The 16,580-nt window shown below is 38.1% G+C and overlaps 1 protein-coding gene across 2 annotated transcripts in view; it reads right to left on the bottom strand.

Annotated features, from left to right (window-relative positions):
* mafgb (v-maf avian musculoaponeurotic fibrosarcoma oncogene homolog Gb) overlaps nucleotides 1-16,580 on the bottom strand; it is a 40,926-nt gene that overhangs the window by 9,275 nt on the left and 15,071 nt on the right. For both annotated transcript variants that reach the window (XM_036585980.1, XM_036585979.1), the window contains exon 2: nucleotides 342-408. In XM_036585980.1, the coding sequence (XP_036441873.1) occupies nucleotides 342-377 (36 nt within the window). In that variant the 5' untranslated portion in view covers nucleotides 378-408. The remainder of the gene's footprint in view (nucleotides 1-341; nucleotides 409-16,580) is intronic.

The following is a 16,580-nucleotide window of genomic DNA, read 5'->3' as shown; positions in this document are numbered from 1 at the left end:
AAAAATGTATGAATGCTTGTTTCCCCGCACTATATGTAAACATGCAAACCACAGAAGGCTGACTGGGCAGTCACGTCATGGTTGTGACATCACAACCATGATGAATTCAAATCAGGCTGTTTTTGCAGCATAGCTTTCATACAAAAACTATATGGACTGGGGTACATTTTAAAATTCAATGTGTACACAGTACATGAAACTCACATTTCAAAAGAAAGCTCAGTTCAGAAGTTCAGTTTTCCCTTAAACCACCCTTTTTCAAATCTACTGAAACTGAAACTAGTGAACAGTAGGGTGGTGCTTAAGGAGAAACGAAAAGTAGAAGAGAAAAGGTGACAGACCTTCAAGGCTTTGTTTCCCTTGTTAGTGGTCGTCATGCCACGAGAGCCGCTTCCAAAGCACACAGATCTAGAAGGCAAAAAACAGAAGCAGTTAAAAGCACTTGAAAATTCAAGGTAGGCCAAAATAAAGGGCCTCTATGATCAAAGTCTGCAAGTCGGGTGGGATTTGATTAAAAACCCTACACTCAGTAAGGAAGGCTCAGAACGATTCGCTTTTAAAAGTAAATACCAAGTGTTACAGAGGAAAATACACAAGAAAGTTGTAATTCCTCCTGCCACGTGTGCTATGAACTGAGTACCTTTCTCTGACAAGAAACCTGGACCAGTGAAAGTGCCAACACTTAACCCCCAGCTTCCTGTCTCCAACTTCCTCTGTGGTTCTAGTGGTTGGAGGCCTTCACTAAAGTTCTAGAACACCTTTTTCTTGAGCAAGATGCTGGTTGCCGATAGGCTGATAAAGAACCAATAGGGGAGGCGCAAAACAGCCTAGTAGGAAGTAGTGGCATGGGCAACAGTCCAGGGGATTGCCAGGCAGATATGGTGACTAATTAGAATGTGCTCAGTCAGTTAGAAAAGGGAAAACGGGATGGTCATCTGATATTTAAGAGATAAAGTATGACTGATTTTTTCAAATAACGTTCCATTGTCAAACTGCCAATTCATAGAGCTCCATGTTGCAAAGGAAGATTGCACTACATTAAAGGGGAATTCACAGATTTTTAAAAAACATAATTCAGTCTTTAAGACTGTGCTGGTGACAGGAGTCAGGGGCTGGAATGCCTTTAATGCAAATTGAAATTTTATTTACTGTCCAAAATGGCCAGTGTATCTACAGATGTTTTAGTAGTAATGTCAATAGTGGTAAAATAGTGAAAAAATATGTTTTCTTTTGGTACTATTTTGCCTTGCAATGCCATGCATGTACATCTCCCCCATGAATATGTTTAAAAACTTTTGATTGAACCCAAAATTATCTCAAAACTATCATAAAATAATGTCTCAGGAATTAGGCAACATATTTGTAGCCATTTCATGTAATAACTTCCAGTGAGGTAGCTTTTTAGGGCATTAATCACTTCAAATGTCTGGTTCCTATCATCACCAATGTGATAAATTCTGACTTAGTAACGGAGCATTTCACATTTGTTTACATCTTATTGTTCTCTTATTTGCATATCAAGTGCCAACATAAAATTAAATTCAATAAAATAAATACAGACAAAAGATACACTATATTTTTTACCATATGTAAAAAAAAACACCCAACAAATGGCATGTTTTATGCTTTTCTAAATGAAAATGCTAACACATCCTCTACAAGGAAAAAAACTTAAATAATTTTAGCGCATGATTTCTATTTATTTTAACATTTTGGAAAAAATAAAACATAAATGTAACATAACTTTTCCACAGGATACATTTTTATAGCATGCAAATGAATAGTAATTACACAGTAAAATATGTAGAAGAGTGTTCTCTCTAGAGGATGTATACTCATTTTCACTTAGAAAATCACAGAAGTCATAAAAAAGAATTTTGCATACGACTGTACAGGAAATGTATGTACGCACACAGTCTATGAGTAATTTAAAGGATGTGCAACTGGAGTTAAGTACATTTACATTAAAATACTGAAGTACACATTCATAACATGCACAGCTAAAAAAAAAAAAACCACTAAATATATATGTAAATATATTTATATAATTAAAATAAGTTCAATTGCAAGTGTGCACTGACCACAGTACAAGACAGAGAAAAAGGTCCTTATTCAGAAAAAATGATGGCATGATTTGATTATAATTTTTCTTATTGTCATTTTGCTATAATAATTGCGTGTATTTACACAATTACATTAATTACGAAGTTACATAAAGAAGGACATTTGCATTGAAACGTTTTCCATTTCTTGTCGATTTAAACAAATGACAAAATATGGCAAAAAGCAAAAGAAAAAAGAAAAAATGTCTTTTGTCTGCATATCAAGATGATACACAGGACTGTAAGTTCAATCAAATTGAAATTATAATATCTCCTCTTCTATTTATGAACACAAAAGTGGAAAGACTCGTAGTTTAGACGGTATCTCTCCTCTTGTTTCACAAACTACAGGTGAGAAATCTCACTTATCATCACTAGTAATAATAGCAACTTCCAGGGTTAAAACTGGCAGGTAGTACTGCTGCTATATTTCTGTTGTGCTTATGTTAGTTTACTATGAAATCCACATACGGAGGGGCTTTATTCTTCCTCACAAGGCCCTAATGAAAAGTGCTAAAATGCAAATCAATGGACAAACACATGGCCACTGCCGAATGTAATCCAGTGCAACTGTGACAGCTGACTTAACAGTTATGACTGCTAAGCCACTGTCAACACAGCGACAGCTAGAGTGACATGAACAAAGCTGTCCCTCTGAAATCAAATTATAAGAGATAGTCAACTTTCTTGCAAGATGAAGAAAGGAAAACTGTAAACAAGATGAGATCAGTCTGCCTCTCTCTCACACACGTGTACACAGATCTACAATGGACCCCATTGACACGGGCTCAGGGATGACACCCCTGGAGCGGAGGGGTGGTCCAATGAAGGGCAGCCATTGTTCCTGCTGGCCGGCGGCCATCATGGGACAGAGCGAGGATGATTCGGCACATTCCGAAACATCCTTCATCCAGACCAACATCTGAGCGAGCGGCCCACGGCGAGTTTTTACAGAGACTTTCACAAATCACAAACCCCACAGAAAGCAGAAGAGGGCAAAGGGCACGGAGGACACGGCCATCACTCTGATGCCTTCCCAAGACATGCTGTCCATTTTAAAGGAACTGTCTGTTAATGTAATCTCTACTATATTCAACAAAAGTATTGTTTATATGTAGCACATGACAGTAACTTTGTAAACATAGTAAAAGAACAGAAAACATGCTGACTCAACATATTTATAATAGGGATAATAGGGATGTTTGGGATTTACTCAGATTCAGATTGTAAGAAACAGAAAATGCAACCAACCTCTTAGACTGAACTGTAGAGGAAAAAATATCCCTGCAGATTTAGTTTAAACACTGAAAGCACGTTTTCCCAAAATGAAGCCATAATGAAGGATATATAATACCAGATTTTCTAATATTTAGTGTCTAATCTAATAGTGTCCACTAATATCAGATCATTTGGTTTTCATTATGGCTTTTGTTTATTTTAGGGTGTGTGTATACATATATATATATATTATATATATATATACACACACACACACACACACACTTGTATTTGAAGTAATAATGAATTAATGACTATTTTGAATAAAAATTATATAAATGAAAAAGTCTCTGACATTTGCACAGTACTGTATTTCACCAAGTATGTGTTTCCCTTCATTACATTTAAATTTCACACAAAAGGCTTTTCAAATTTATTTAAAGTCATTCAATGGAAGGACATGAGTGAAGTCGGACAGCGCTGACCTTCCTCACAATTGTAAACACACCCAACACATATTAAGAGATTAAGAGCCTGTGTGTGTGTGTTGGAGGGAGTTATTTCCTGGCAGAAGCTCTGGAGAAACTCCCTCCTAGAAGAGAGTGAGTAGCTTTAAGCCACCTACAATCCTGCCACCAATCCTGCACCTATTCCTAACGCCAGATCAAAAGGAATCACTGCAGACAACTACTGCTCCAACTACTGAGAAACGTACTAATCCCAACAGACCCAGAGAGAGAGAGAGAGAGAGAGAGAGAGAGAGAGAGAGAGAGAGAGAGAGAGAGAGAGAGACATACAGTTGTGTGTGTGTGTGTGTGTGTGTGTGTGTGTGTGTGTGTTGTGTGTTATCCTGCCCAGGTTGTGGCTGAAATCCCTCTGTACGGAGCAGTGGGCTACGCCACAGGCTCAGGATTAGACTGATTAACCTGTCTGTCTCCATTTCCACAAGCAGCACAACACCAGCACACTCCAGCAACACAGGCCAGCAACATGCCAACAGTACAAACACTAACAAACACAACACGCTAACACTAAAAACACCAACAAACACAGCATGTTATCACACAAAACACCAAACTATCACCACACTTACACACTCAATACTAACAAACTAACAATTTACCACAAAAACACTAAGAAACAACACACAAAACACTAACATAAAACACGCTATCATAGAACTGTACTATAAACATAATGTGAATAAAACATAAACAACGCGCTAACATGCTGACACACAACAGTGACGAACATGTTAACATACAAAACACAACACAACACATGTACACATAAAACACTAACAAATGACATGCTAACAAACAAAACACTAACAAACGACATGCTAACAAACAAAACACCAACAAACGACATGCTAACACACAAAACACTAACAAACGACATGCTAACAAACAAAACACCAACATAACACGCTAACAAGAAAATTACAAACAAACAACAAGCTAGCATGCAAGACTTACAAACACAACAAAATAACACAAAAAAAAACTAACAAATTAACTAACAAAAACACCAACCGAAAATACGATAACATAGAACAGTACTATAAACATACTCTCAATAAAACAAACAACACACTAACACTAAAAACACTAACACACTGACAAACAGCGAACATGTTAACATAGAAAAACCAACACGACCCGCTAACAAACACTAACAAACATGCTAACAGCTAAAGCACTAACAAACAACACGCTAACAGCTAAAACACAAACAACAGGCTAACACTAAAACACTAACAAACGACACGCTAACACAAACACTAACAAACGACAGGCTAACACTAAAACACTAACAAACAACAGGCTAACACATAAAACACTAGCAAACGACACACTAACACAAAACTAACAAACGACAGGCTAACACTAAAACACTAACAAATGACACACTAACACTAAAACACTAACAAACGACAGGCTAACACAAACACTAACAAACGACACGCTAACACAAACACTAACAAACGACAGACTAACACTAAAACACTAACAAACGACACGCTAACACTAACAAATGACAGGCTAACACTAAAACACTAACAAACGACACGCTAACACTACCAAACAACAGGCTAACACTAAAACACTAACAAATGACAGGCTAACACTAAAACACTAACAAACGACACGCTAACACTAACAAACAACAGGCTAACACTAAAACACTAACAAACAACAGGCTAACACTAAAACACTAAGAAACGACAGGCTAACACTAAAACACTAACAAACGACACGCTAACACAAACACTAACAAACGACACGCTAACACAAACTAACAAACGACAGGCTAACACAAACTAACAAACGACAGGCTAACACAAACACTAACAAACGACACGCTAACACAAACACTAACAAACGACACGCTAACACAAACTAACAAACGACAGGCTAACACTAAAACACTAACAAACGACACGCTAACACATAAAACACTAACAAACGACAGGCTAACACTAAAACACTAACAAACGACATGTTAACAAACACTAACAAACGACAGGCTAACATAAACACTAATAAACGACACGCTAACACTAAAGCACTAACAAACGACAGGCTAACACAAACACTAACAAATGACAGGCTAACACTAAAACACTAAGAAACGACAAGCTAACACTAAAACACTAACAAACGACACGCTAACACTAAAACACTAACAAACGACAGGCTAACACAAACTAACAAACGACAGGCTAACACTAAAACACTAACAAACGACACGCTAACACTAAAACACTAACAAACGACATGCTAACACAAACTAACAAACGACACGCTAACACTAAAACACTAACAAACGACACGCTAACACTAAAACACTAACAAACGACACGCTAACACTAAAACACTAACAAACGACAGGCTAACACTAAAACACTAACAAACGACATGCTAACACTAAAACACTAACAAACGACAGGCTAACACTAAAACACTAACAAACGACATGCTAACACTAAAACACTAACAAACGACATGCTAACACTAAAACACTAACAAACGACACGCTAACACTAAAACACTAATAAACAACACAAAAGAATTATTAATTAACAATTACTATAGTTTAAAGCTGTATGATTATCACTGGGTTTTTACCCCTGAGTATATCATTAAAACTGTAACTGTTCCGTTCCAATAACATGCTCCACAACAGAGACAGCTAAGTGAAAATTACTCAAATTCATGACTGGAGTGTAAGTACAGCATGTAAGGAGCAACACACACACACACAAACACACACACACACACACACACACACACACATGCAGACGTCCCTCCTTCATTCCTGCACTCCAGCGTTACTGTGAAGAGGCGTCGCTACACAAAAGAGCGGATTAACGTGCTCCAACCTGAGGGGGAGCGGCTTTGTCTGTATCAGCCATCGTCTTATTTCCCTAGTGCCCGACCCCCATCCCCCATCAGCCCCTGCTCTCTCTGTACCACCCGTCAACGCTCTAAACACACACGTGCACATTACAGACCCCTCTCTCACACACAAACACACACAGCTGACAGAACACACACTCCTCACTACATCAGACACACATTTAAGATTAATGACAGGAGTCGAGATTCCTCCTCATATTCTTAAAGGATAACAGGTGCATCTCTGCCCTCTTAAGCAGTGAAACACTAACATCAGAATCACAGGAGTACTGGCAGATGTTCAGGCAACACGGGACTAAAACGACTGTATTTTATTCATTTTACTACATTTGTAAACCTACAGAAATAAATGTTATATTTCTCTGTCATGCTGATCCAGGTGGATCCCAATTTCTACATTTAATAAATTTTATGCATCAGCATCAGCAGATATGTCGATGAAAAATATCAGAAATCTGCATCAGTTCACAATTCAGATCTGCTCTGAATGACTCTTACAGTTCTTTACTGTTCAATTCAGTGCATTATAAAAGCAAGAATGGCATCATGGATGGATTACTGTTTTGGTCTGATTAAGTTACTCAAAAACACAAATGTGAGGTCAATAAAATAACAATACAACAAGCTTTTTCAAGTGTGCCTGACTTTTTTCGCTGGAGAATTTTATTTTAACCAAAAAAAAAAAAATGCATACAGTTTATCGTAAGGGTGGGCAATGTGGTGATACTTACGTATCATGATATGCTATGTTACAATGGCTAATAGTACATCGATGCTGTCGGAAGAAAACCTTTTATCTCCGTTTTTGTAGTTTTTCACTTTTTGGCATAATTTGAAAATACCTGTTGCTCTTCATCTTCTTTGTAAATTTCATGAAGAATGGACCAAAAGAATCGGCCCAAAATGACCTGGAAAAAAGTCTAGTTCCATCGACTTACATTAAAAGTAAAGTAGGTTTTTTTCTTCTCCTGTAAAGTTACCATTTTGGAAATACAAGGTTTTCGTCCGATAACAGCGATATGGTCAAATCTAATTTCACCAAGTTTTGTTATTCATCAGTTTCATCTTCAAACTCCTGTCTGGTAGGAATAAGTGTAAATTGGAGTCTAATAGCTCAACAATCCGAAAGAAGAAAATGATTGATCGGTTTAAATGACAAAATTACAAAAGCATCATTCACTGTTGTGCAAAATAAAAAGAAATGGAAAACTAACAGCTTCTTATATCAGAACTGCAAATGCAATTTTTTGTGCACTGAAAGGAGAAACAGTCAGCATTACCTCAACAGCCTTTCCTATAAAGGCTTCAAAATCTAGGCGTTTATTCAGCAGTAGTTTTTGGGCGGTTTTAGTTCTGTTTTTGAGCTGTGCCTGCATGTGTTTTGTGATTGGCTGTTCAGCTGAACAGTTAAGTTACTCATCCTCCACGTGGGCGTGTGCTGAGAGCAGGGTTCAATCTCAGCGCAGAGAAGCACTCTTTACAATTCTAATGGTTTGTGTCTGCAAGGATATGATGTCTCTGGTGCTGCATGTATGAGGTAATGTGATCGCTCTGTCATTGTAGCTCTCATCATCAAATAATGATAAATATTCAAATTATCGTGCAGCCCTATATAACACCAATACTAAGAATAAAAATAGAAATGTGATACAAACAAATGCTGCAACTATTCCACGCTTCATGTAAAGATGTATTACACTGGGCTTTTGTTTTCTACTACTGACTCCGCCCACAAAATAAACAATACAAAACACAGCGAGTGCAGAAGCATCTCATACACTGCAATAATGCAGCGTTTAAATATGTTATTTTAGGAAAAGAAGCCCACTTACAAAACACATCATTGTATGTTCCTAAAAATTACCAAGTTTTCTTTATTTCCATTTTATTCTTTCCTGTCATTGTAATTTTAACACGTGCATGAGCTGATGAATGCTGTTGTTTTATTGGCTCACGACTATAACATCTGTATAAATTAGGGTGTGCTTCCAGTAAACTGTATGTAAATGAGGTCCTGGTCTCTGCTCGTTTACAAAGGTTCCATCAAACAGAGTGGTTTGTATTTTAATAAAGGTGGTCAAATCTCTGCATTTTTAACACAACAGTGATGAATAAACGCCAGTGTGTTTTTCTGAGCATGTTGTGGACATTTTGCGTACTTAAAGAACACTGATTAACTGTGTAAATGTGGCACATTTTGCTTGTCCCAACTAATCTAACTTAAAAAAAAAACTAAATATGATGAAGCATATCATGAAAAGTATAATGATACTGTATTTGTGCCATATCTCCCACCCCTAGTTTATAGAAAGTTGATTTTTCTGTGTATTTGTTATATTTCTATATGATACACTGAACAGCTGTTAATATCTGTACATTGCTTTGTCTTTATATGAATTCGTTTACTGAGTTCAGTTAAACAGAACACTAACAAACATGCTAACACGCAACATTAAACAACAAACTGATGTTCAAAGAAACAAATATAATAAATAATACAACACATAATGCTAACAAATAAACGCAACATTAACACAACATATCGTCGCTGTCCAATGAAAACCATGTATCTCCATTTTTGTTGATTTTTAGTTTTCTACATCATTTCAACACACTGATTTCATGATGAATGGACCAATAGAAATGCTCTCAAATCACTTGGAACAAAATCTCTTTACACTGACTTACACTGAAAGGTAAGAGTGTTTTTGCCTTCTCCTGTAAAATTAAGATTTTGGAGAGACTTGTTTTTCATTGGACAGCGACGATATGCTAACATGCAAAACACAAACACTAACACAATACTAACAAATATATGCTAGAACACCAACAAACAAACAAACAAACAAACAAACATGTAAAACACTGAGAAACACATTGACACAATAACAAAACACAACATGCTAACACAATGCTAACAACATGCATCACTAATACAACAGTAAAAAACAACGTTTATCTTCAAAACACTAAAAACATGCCTACACAACACTAATGAAAACAACACACAAACACTACGCTAACAAACAACACATTAAAACTCAAAACACTAACAAACAGCGATCCAACACTAAAACTGGATATTTGATAATAAATGTACTTTGTTTAGTCTTTATATGGATTTGTATTTTTTTAGGAATTTTGAGGAAAAATACTGGGAAAAAAGGAGAAAAAACACTATTACTATTATTATTATTATTATTATTATTATTATTGTTATTATTATTAGCATTATCATCACCGTCAATTTTAATTATTTCAAAAGTGACGTAGTTGAACTGCCACCCCCAGATCGAGGCATTTTTCCATTCTTAATAGATGAGCGTTAAAAAAACAAACAAAAAAAAAAACAGTGATGTGTCCATATGGCGCACACAGCGGGCACTGTCTAGCCTACATTTCAATTTCAACCCATGTGGGCTAAATAGTGCAACGTGTACCAATTCACCACTCCATTTCAGCAGCTGTTCCCTGCCACTTCTGCCTGGTCACAGTGGCATTATGACACTTCAGGCTTTCATTCTGTTGCTGTCAAACGGCAACTTTAAGTTCCTTAAAGAAAGAAAAAACACGCTTAACTTTAAGTTTATGTAACAACATTTTATTCTAAGTCATTTTGGAACATTTCTATCTGCCATTCATCACGAAATGCTCACACGATGCAAAGACCAGTTTCAAACAGAGAGTGAGAGAGTGAGGGACACAGAGAGCGGAAAAAAGGAAACAGAAAGAGTGATCAAAAGAGCAGAGAAAGAGATGATGATGGGCATCCGACACTCAAAGGAATCATACATCTTCCTCTCTCTCCCACACATACATACATACATACATACATACATACAGCATATACAGCGATTTGACTTTGAAGATGCATAACAGAGAACATACAAAAAGGACATAAGGGCAACATAATAACCCCTCGCTGTAAACCCACCACCTACACACACACACACGCAGCCACTCATCCACCTACCCACCCACAAACACAAACACACACTCCCACACACTGGCGGTGATTCTGTTTAATATTCCTCTCTGAGGAGAGGTCACCAGCAAGAAGCAGACGTCCTCCCGCAGCGCCAACAAAACCACATTAACTCTGATAAAGGACTTACTCTCCTGCCAGAGCGTGTGTGTTTTATGACCATCTGTAGATGCTGTATTATGGATTTGCTGTTGTGAGTTTGCATATAGTTGGACTGAGCATGTACTTATAGAGTACTGTGCAGAAGTCAGAGACAACCCTTCATTTATTTAATTTCTACTTTTAATTTCCACAGTTAAATTATTTTTTGAGGAAATGGGACTCCTAACAACCATGCAAGACCTGGGGCATCATTTCTTGTGTAGCCAGCGGTTGACCTCCTCCAGTCCCCCATCGCCTTTTTATACCGAGGAAGCTACTTGTACTACATAAATACTAAAAATAAAAAAGCGATTTTTACTCCAATAGCTGCTGGACTCCTCTTTACGTTTCAATTTTTTTTTTTTTTTTGCAAATGGCTGTTTGTCATAAACGTCACACTTTCGTATGCTGTAGCTTGAATATCCAAACTTGGGTTAACAGAGAAAGTTCATAAAACAAGTTAACTGCAGTTCCATTTTCAGGTTTTGTGAAGCTGAAACTGAGCCAGGAACCCTGTCTAAGTTGAACGTAGTGACCCATGCCCCTGGTAGACCACCAAAACTGTCAGCATCAGAAAAACAGTACTTAAAGCTTTCGTCTTTGAGAGAGAGGAGAACATCGAGCTCCACTCTTACTGCAGAGCTAAAAAAATCAACAGGTGTTTTTGTCTATCCTTCCACTGTGAGAAGACAACACTATAGCCCAATCCCATTTCACCCCTCGCCACTACCACTTAGCCCTTAACCCTCTGTTTTGAGTGTTCTTGTCTAGGGGTAAGGTGCCCCAATTCTTTGTTGACATGGAGGGGTAGGGCAAAGTGTTAGGGCTACATGGCCCTCCAAATGGAGGTTTTTCAGAGGCAAACTCCAAACAAAGTGTTATGAAGAACAAAGAAAAACCGGAAGGATGACTGCGCAGGAGACCATAAACCCCCACAAATGTGAGTATTTTCTCAGTTAAAAATTACAATAAGCCTTATATTATCTTAGTTTAATGTTATTCCAATGTTTAATGGTCCTTTTCTTCATAACAAGCATAAAAAGTTGCTAGTCTTGGTAGCTAACTACCTAATTTTCCCACTTCACCTTAAATGGTGCAGCAGTTACATTCTAGCGCCTCAGGTGTCAGAACTGCTAGCATTTAAGGTGGAACGGGAAAATTCAAACGAGAAGCTGGCGAATAGCTGACTTCAGCTTCATATCACTGAAGAATTAAGGGTGGGCGATAATAAATAATTGTCAACCCATTTGAAAGCATATGGTTCCCTAAATGTAACTAAAGCCCAGCAGTGAGGAGCTGAACTTTACCCTCCTCTGCTATCACTGCAGACTGGCAGGGTCGCCTACAGAGCACCGTTAGTAGCTGTTAATGAAGTGGTGTTCTTTTTATTTGAGGGTCCCATTTCATAGAGGAAGATTTCAACCACTACCAGCTATAACTCAGTTCCATGGGGCAAGGTGACACTCGAAAACAAGGGGTAGCGGTAAAATTAAGAAATGGGATTGGGCCTATGAGTTTGAAAGAATGTATAGCTGTCAGAAAAGCCCTTACTGAGAAAAGGAAATAAAAAGAAGTTGCTGATGTTCTTAGAACAATGGACTGACCACCCCAGAGTCCAAGTGGAATACTTGGAAAGTAAGCAGCAAAAAAAAACAAAACAAAAAAAAAATGTAACCATCTTCTAAGGCTGAACTTTGGAGGGGTAGAAAAATATCCCTGCAGATTTCTTTGAATACATGAAAGCAAATCTCCTGAAAAGAATGGATGCTGTTATAAAAGCAAGAAGTAGACACTCTAAATACAAAGAAATCTGATATTTTATTCAGTTGTTGAGGCTTCTGTGTAATTTAATCATGTTTTCTGCTTTTTCTGATACTGAAAAATGCAAAACCTGTACACAATGGCTGCTTTCACTGACTTTTACACAGTACAATAAGTACTGTGTGTATGGATATATTTAATGTGATTTGGTATAGTATATAAACACACAGTGGTTTCAAAAAGTATTTGGACACTTTTACCATTGCTATGATTTAATGAAGTTCTTTAGGATACTTCATAAAATGTTTAACAGAATATTTGTTGTAGAGAAAACACTTTTAGCTCAGCCTCAAACTGATGGTAGACTCTGTGTGTGGAGAAAGCCTGGACAGGAACTCCAATCGAGCTGCACTTCAAAATATTTCACTCTTCAGTCACTGAGGAACTATCACAGCTGATCCAACAATGAAGGCAGCATGGAGCTGCTTTTTTATAGTGATAGAAAACATAGTAGCACACAAAGCTAAAATTCCACACGCTGATCCATTTTACTTTGGCCAACATGGACACGCATGTTTACCAACTACAGTGAGGGCAGAATTTAATGAGTAAAAGGGGACAAAGATAAAGACTCTGAATGGATTGCCAACGAGATGTTAGATAAGATAAGGGTGAAAGGTTTGAGTGCTGACATCACAACATGGGGATAGTATTATTCCTGATGCAGCACTGTCATAATACAAATACTGCCACAACACTGTGATACTGTTTCCTCTAAATAAATCTGCTCAGGTCTTTAACATGTTGAGATAAAAATGCATTCTGATCTGTGAAAAGCTCTGTGTCTCCATACTTTAGATGGATAGTGTAAATATACTAGTTGCGAGACTATTCAGCTGGTGTGTGTGATCATCCTGGAGAAAGAGGAAGATGATGATGATGATGGCAATGAGGAAGAGTGTGCTGAGGTGGTCACTGTGTTAGTGGCCTTTTGCCGGTGCACGCTGAATTCTTCCCCATCGGCTCGCAGAACGCTGACATACACATGATGTTGGGGGGGGGGCAAAAATTGCTGAGTGTGATAGTGTGGGGAGAGGGGGAGAGAGAGAGAGAGAGAGAGAGAGAGAGAGAGAGAGAGAGAGAGAGAGAGAGAGAGACAGACAGACAGACAGACAGACAGACAGACAGACAGACATCAAGAAAGAAAGAAAGAAAGAAAGAAAACTGAACAAACAAAGATATCAGAGCAGACGGAGAGAAAAACATGAAATGCAGAAATAGATAAAGAAAGAAAAGGACAAAAGAAAAAGAAAGAAAGAAAGAAAGAAAAGATCAAAAACAGGTATATGACAGGAGATGGCAAGAGAGAGACAGACATCAAGAAACAAAGAAAGAAAGAAAGAAAAGAAAAAGAGAAAAACGAAAGAAAGAAAATTGAACAAAAAATATCAGAGCAGACAGAGAGGAAAAAAAAACATGAAATGCAGAAATAGAGAATAAAAAGAAAGAAAGATGACAGAAAAGGAAGCGAGATAAAGAAGTGAAAGTAAAAAAAGACAGGAGCTGTGGAGAGAGAGGGAGTGACATGGTGCGTAAGGAGGAGTGTGGGGTTTGGGGGGTGCAGTGGTGGGAGGGGGTGGTAAGGCTGGAGGAAAAGAGCCCCGGCCGAAAGTGCATCCTCGACACATTTGCGGGAGCTTAGTGGCTGGGGAGGCGGATTGGGGTCGAGCGGAGGGGAGAAAAGCCCTGAACTCAGCATCCAGCACCGCTAAAACCTCCAATTAGAAAAAGTTCCTGTGTTGATCCACCGCTACAAAACTGCAAGGCCTTCAACACGCCTCTCCGCGCGACTGCTGAGACAACCAAAGCAGCCCAGCAAGAGACTGGAGGGAGGGGGGGTTCAAGCAAAAGAGCGATGGCAAAACAGATGGAGGAGGAGAGGAAGAGATAAAAGAAGAATAAAATGGAGGAACTTGGTAGATTAGAGTTCCGCTGGGGAATCAGTGTATAATTAACAGGGCTGACCAAAAGGAAAATCCGATAGCTGACACAGACATTCTGATAAATGCTAACTGTCGAAACAGTTTTAGATGAAAGATATTGTCACTTCTCAGTTTACAACTCCGTTTCCAAAAAAGTTGGGACAGTGTCTGTGTTTACATGCAAAGATTATTGCCAATCTGACTGAATACATTCCGACTACAGATTAAGACTGAGGTGTTTATATGCTCACTCTACTTAACAATCTGATAGAAATCTGTGTTTACATGCTCACTCTACTATCAGATTATCTGTAATTACTATCAGCCAACATTACACGCATGCGTAGAGAACCACTTACTGTAGACGTTACCATGACAACGAACATCACATGAGGTCCAGTCAGTGAGATGAGTTTTCAGTTGGCGCGCTTGTGTTTAATTGCTTTAAAAATATGTCAGACTCAGGAAAACATACTTCACGTCATTATTAAAGAAGGCCGTGAGGAAGACGTCATGTTCTGAGACACATAAGTTGGACGCCCATCCCACTGCTGTCTTTTATAGCTCAAAGCATAAACCTCGTCCCCTCTGCAGACCAGTTTCTGCTCCCGCCATGTTGAACGTTATAAGCTTTCGCTATGACGCGACGCACATGCGCAGAACGTACTTAAACTTTCCGATTGGGAATGTAATCAGATATAGGCGTTTACACAGCTATTCTTCCTCTACTTAACGGATTATTCACAATCGTTCAATCAGAAACTGTATTCCAAACTGCCTCAATCAGACTAGTCTATTCTGATTGAGGTGTTTACATGGACGTATTCTATTCCGATTGAGCTATTAGTTGGATTATTAATGGATTGTTAGGCTGCATGTAAATGATTTAAATGATTTGCATATCATTACATTCTGTTTTCATTTACATTTTGCACAGCATCCCAACTTTTTTTGGAAACAGGGTTGTACACATCTTAAATGAACAGCACCCCCCCGGCGGGTCGTCAACATCAGCCGATATTATCAGCCTAAAGATATATCATTCGGGTTCCTATGATTAAGCGAACAGGGGTCAGTCTAGTCAACCTACAGGATTCTTCTGATCACCGTTTATCACATCATCACAGTAGCAACTAGAAGGATGCAGGTTTAAATCCAAGGACTGACTGGGTATTTCTGGTTGGACCCTTAGGCAAAGAACTTTACCCTCCACTGGCCCAGACCCTGCTGGCCACACAAATGTTTGTATGGGACCTCAGGCTTAGGTGTTATCATCAGTGCAATACTGCCTTCAGTTGCTCTTTGGAAGGTTGTGTATACCAGATGGTTTACTAGTAAGTACAACTTCACTCCGTTTGGGTGCTTGTTGAAAGGTACAGCCACCACATGGAGAGAGAAAGAATAAAGATACTTATTCTGCTTTTTTTGCTATACTAATAAGCACATACTTGCTACATTACAAAAACATCTGATATGTTTATTTCACATCCACCATTCAGTTTACTATAATTCATAGACAGACATTATTCATCACATCAGGTAGAATCACCTAGAATCCAGCATCTGCTGCTTGTAAATATGATTTCACCGGCTGTTGGAAGTGCAATTCACAGATTAGAAAATGTACTCTACTACTACAAAAATGTAATCTTGCTTGTCCTGCATTGAAACGAGTGGAGAAGTGCGGATTATAAACTTTCAGTCAATGCCATATTGTGTTTATAAGTATAAAATTAGATGTTTTATTGTGATTCCAATATGATGAAAAGCTGCTGTTTACTGCTGCGTGTTTAGTCTTGTTTTGCTGGAAGAAAAAGCCTTTTCCATGTTTTTGTCAATTATCAACATCAAAACAGAGAAAAGTCATCAGCGTAGACGATGTAATCCACTACTCAAGTAATTAAATAGGTGATTTTGAATAGTACATCAAAATGAAAGTAATAAAGATTGAAAAAATATGAAATTATCA

Source organism: Colossoma macropomum, unplaced genomic scaffold, assembly GCF_904425465.1.
Source record: "Colossoma macropomum unplaced genomic scaffold, Colossoma_macropomum, whole genome shotgun sequence".
NCBI lineage: Eukaryota > Metazoa > Chordata > Actinopteri > Characiformes > Serrasalmidae > Colossoma > Colossoma macropomum.
The sequence above is the reverse complement of the archived record's forward strand: the minus strand, read 5'-3'. Positions and strand labels throughout refer to the sequence as shown.